This window comes from Vigna unguiculata, chromosome 4 (genome assembly GCF_037176805.1).
Source record: "Vigna unguiculata cultivar grain cowpea cultivar isolate G323 ecotype 2 chromosome 4, ASM3717680v1, whole genome shotgun sequence".
Classification (NCBI taxonomy): domain Eukaryota; kingdom Viridiplantae; phylum Streptophyta; class Magnoliopsida; order Fabales; family Fabaceae; genus Vigna; species Vigna unguiculata.
In genome coordinates, this window is record NC_140795.1 from 44,272,724 (window position 1) to 44,276,732 (window position 4,009).

General features: G+C 33.7%; 1 protein-coding gene across 1 annotated transcript; it reads right to left on the reverse strand.

Moving 5' to 3' along the window:
* Positions 1 to 215: 215 nt before the first annotated feature.
* LOC114182533 (receptor-like protein EIX1) lies at positions 216 to 3,516 on the reverse strand. The gene has a single exon (XM_028069423.2). The coding sequence runs from the start codon at positions 3,475 to 3,477 to the stop codon at positions 367 to 369; it is 3,111 nt and encodes a 1,036-aa protein (XP_027925224.1). The 5' UTR covers positions 3,478 to 3,516; the 3' UTR covers positions 216 to 366.
* Between the last annotated feature and the right edge of the window lie 493 nt (positions 3,517 to 4,009).

Sequence of the window (4,009 nt, forward strand, 5' to 3'; positions counted from 1 at the left end):
ACAAAATAATTCTTATTCATTAAATAGAATACTAATGTTTTAATATAATATTAAGATAAGCATCTGATGTTGGTTCTTGTATTTTCTACCAGAGTGTCAAGTAGTTCAATTTAAATCCATATTCTTTAACGTTTTCCAATAGAGGATTACAATTTTTAACCTTATAACTTCTGTCACAAAATTAACTACAATTTATCTATAATAAATTTAATGTAAATTTTTTCGTTGACATACATATCAGAATTTACATAACCTTTCAAATCTCAAAAATCAAACAAAAACATAAATGAACCAGAAATAAAAGCAACCAAGCTCTCTCATGACAACTTTATTTCTCAACATTATTATACAGTGATATTGCATGCATCAGAAAATAGATTGAAGTTTGAACCACACATTATCAAGAAAATGAAAATAGGTATGACGCCATGATCTTGAAATGAACAAAGGACCAATTACTATCCAAAATCCCATGACAAAACCAATTGTCATACTGATAAAAAACCAATTCACCTTATGCCTATCACTTCCTTTGCCATTGTGATCAAAATTATCAGTAGTTGCATTGGAGGTGCAGTTGATGAGTAGTGGTGGGCCACAGAGATTGTTGCCAATAAAATTGGAGGCAGCAAAGGTTTGCAATTGAGTTCCTGTTGGAATTTTTCCCTTCAAATGATTATAAGATAAGTCTAGCATGCTCAGAAAGTTCAAATTTGAAAGAGTTCGAGGGATTTCACCAAAAAGTTGATTTCTTGAGAAATCGATGGACAATAATGATCTCATATCACCGATGCTTTGAGGAATATGACCAATTAATTGGTTGTGGGACAAGTTCAAAAATTCCAATCCAATTAAATTTGTGATTTCTCTTGGTATTTCACCCACTAATTGGTTATTCGACAAATCAATACTCGTTACCAATCCCAGAATGTTTCTGTACTCGTCTCCTCTTCCTTTCAACCAAAGGAGCACCTTGGCTGTACTATAATATGAATACTCAGATGTATTAGTAACAGCAAAATATTGGATAAGAGGATTTGTATTCATATGTGTCATGGCCTTCAAGCTATTGAAACAAGTAGGTATGTTTCCAATCAAATTGTTTTGTGCAAGGTCCAAAATCTGAAGAGAACTCATATCACATATTTTTTGAGGAATGTAACCCAGAAATCTATTTGATCGAAGGATAAGAACTTTCATGTATATAAGACGTTCTCCAACCCAAGATGGAATTGTTCCTGAAAAATTATTTTCCCCAAGATCTAACAAATTCAATTCACTTGTATTCTTCAAAATGTTAGGAAATGTTCCAGAGAGTGAGTTGTTACGAAGGCTTAAAGCATTCAGCCCCATGAAGGAACCTATGGATGGGGGTAAGTTCCCAATAAAACTGTTGCTTTGTAAATTTATATCCACTAGATGTGGCCAAATTCCCCAACAATCGGGTATTTCTCCTAACAAATTATTTGATGCGAGATTGAGAAATGATAATTCCATTGACCAATCTTGACTTTTGCATAAAAAATCATCCATGGATTGGGAGAAGTAATTGCTCGAAAGATCTAGTGATACCACATCATTTGAAAGAAAGGGTAACTTGCCACTTAAATTATTTGCACTTAAATCAACAACAATGACAGATATTGGATTTCTTAACGTAGCCCCAAGCTCACCATAGATATGATTATGAGAAAGGTTTAGAAAAGAAACTTGAGAAAATGTTTCCCAAAACCCAGTGGGAAAAGAACCTAAAATCCCTGTGTTAGACATTGCTAAATAACGAAGTTTGTTTTGTGACTGAATCCATGATGGAAAGTTAGGACCTAATTGCCAAGAGTTCATATCCAAACGGGTAAGTTGAAAAGTAGGATGCCAACTTGGATCCACTGTTAAAGTTAAATTGTTTCCTGATGCACGAAATTCAATCAAGCTGGTAAGATTTGCAAGATGATTTTCTGTGACAACTCCTTCAAAATGATTGTCACTAATGTCAAGGTATGACAATTTAGAAAGTGATCTTAGACTTTCAAATGGATGTCCACTAAATTGATTTTGCAATAGACCAAGAAATCTCAATGATGAAAGTTTTCCAAATGATCTTGGAAGTTCACCACTAATTTTGTTCTCTTGCAAATGTAGTGTGACAATACTTTTAAAATCATTGAATTGATCTGTAAAATGGCCTGAAAGTTGAGAACCTCTTACTTGAAGTGTTGTGAGTCCATGGGAAATACAAGGAGTAAGAATATCCAAAATTTTATTAACTTGTTGGTTTAGTTTGAGATATGAGAAATCTATCTTCCTTAATTTGCAGAGATTACCTAAAGAAGTTGGAATTGGACCTTCAAGTTGATTGTGTGACAAATCAAGTTCAACCAAAGAAGTCATATTTCCCAAGGCATCAGAAATAGTACCATGCCACTTGTTGTCCCTTAAGTTCAAGAACATGAGATGACGAAAATTACCATAAAACCAATCAGGTATAGATGAGAATGAATTGCCAGACAAGTCTAGATTTTCAAGAAGTGTGAGGTTTTGAAAACCATTGGGAATTGGGCCTTCAAATTTGTTAGAACTTAAAGTAAGAGAAACAAGTTTCTTTAGTCCAAACACCCACTCTGGGACAAAAGAAATTGAAGGATAATAGTTCGTTCGAGAAAGATCAAGAGTTAGGAGAGATGAGTTAAGAAAGGATGGTTGATTATAATGAGGAAGTGTACATAATCCTAAATGTAGATTCGTCAAAGAAGGAAGAGTTTCGAGAGTGTGAAGCCAATTAACTGTTTGGTCTACCCGTTCCAAATGAAGATATTTAAGTTTTGAAAGATTTGATAGCCAATCAATATTTTCAATAAACACATCCGTAAGGCCAAGGTAAATCAAATTGGAAAGATTTCCCACCTGAGAAGGAACTGTTCCCCCGGTGACATAACTCAAATCAAGATAGAGCAAATTAGAGAGATTCCCAATCTGAGGAGGAATGTCCCCCATGAATCCAGCACAAGAAAGGTTGAGATAAGTTAAGGAAGTCATTGTTGCAAGGAAATAAGGAATTGGCATACTTTCAAAACGGTTCTGGCTCAAGTCCAAGTAATTCAAATGCTTCAAATCCACCAAACAAGGATTTATTTCTCCACCAAATTGAGATGCAGTAAACTCTTCTTGTGCTTGTGCATAAGCTTCATGGAATGCATAACCAAAGCCCTCATCGAGAAGTGGAGTATAAAGGTGAAGCTCTACAACGTGAGATGTAATGTTGTTGCAGACAACTCCATCCCAGTGGCAACAATTGGGATTTGAAGTAGCATTCCAAGAAGAAAGCCTGTTTGTAAGATCTGTGAGATCATCCTTCAACTTCAACAATGTCTCTCTCTCACTTCCGATGCACATGGTCTCTCTGCAAACACCCAAACTTGACAAAAAAAGTGAAAGCCAACAAAGGTGAACAAACACTGTAATCAAAATGGAGGAATTCATCCTCACACAAAGTCTTGTATAAGAAATAAATGTTTTTTTTTTTATCAGAGAGAAGTGGTTATTGGTTAAGCATGCTGAATAGCCTATATATGGTGGTGCAGTGTCTTCTTATATTTCCGTTATCTCTCTAACAATGTACTTCTCTATACTAAATTTACAAAAAGAAATTGACATTTGTAATGAGTAGAATAGTAATATTTTGACAATTAAATATTAATAATTTTTTCTTATAATCTGAAATGATTTTTTTTAATATTTGTGAAATATAAAAAAACATAAAAAAATAAAAAACCATTTAGAAAATATCAGGTTATAAAAAAAAATAGTTATTAAAACATATTTTTCTAACATATTTCTTTCAAAATTTGTCTACTTAATTAACAAGGAACAAATGCTAAACACCAATTAAAAGGACCTAAAATGAAGTGTGAAAGGCCTTCAAATTCTACGTCCACACACAATGTTCACATTCAAAAGTCTTTGCCTTGGGTCTGCATTTGGTTTGAAGACTTAAAGTCTTTAAGACTTTTCA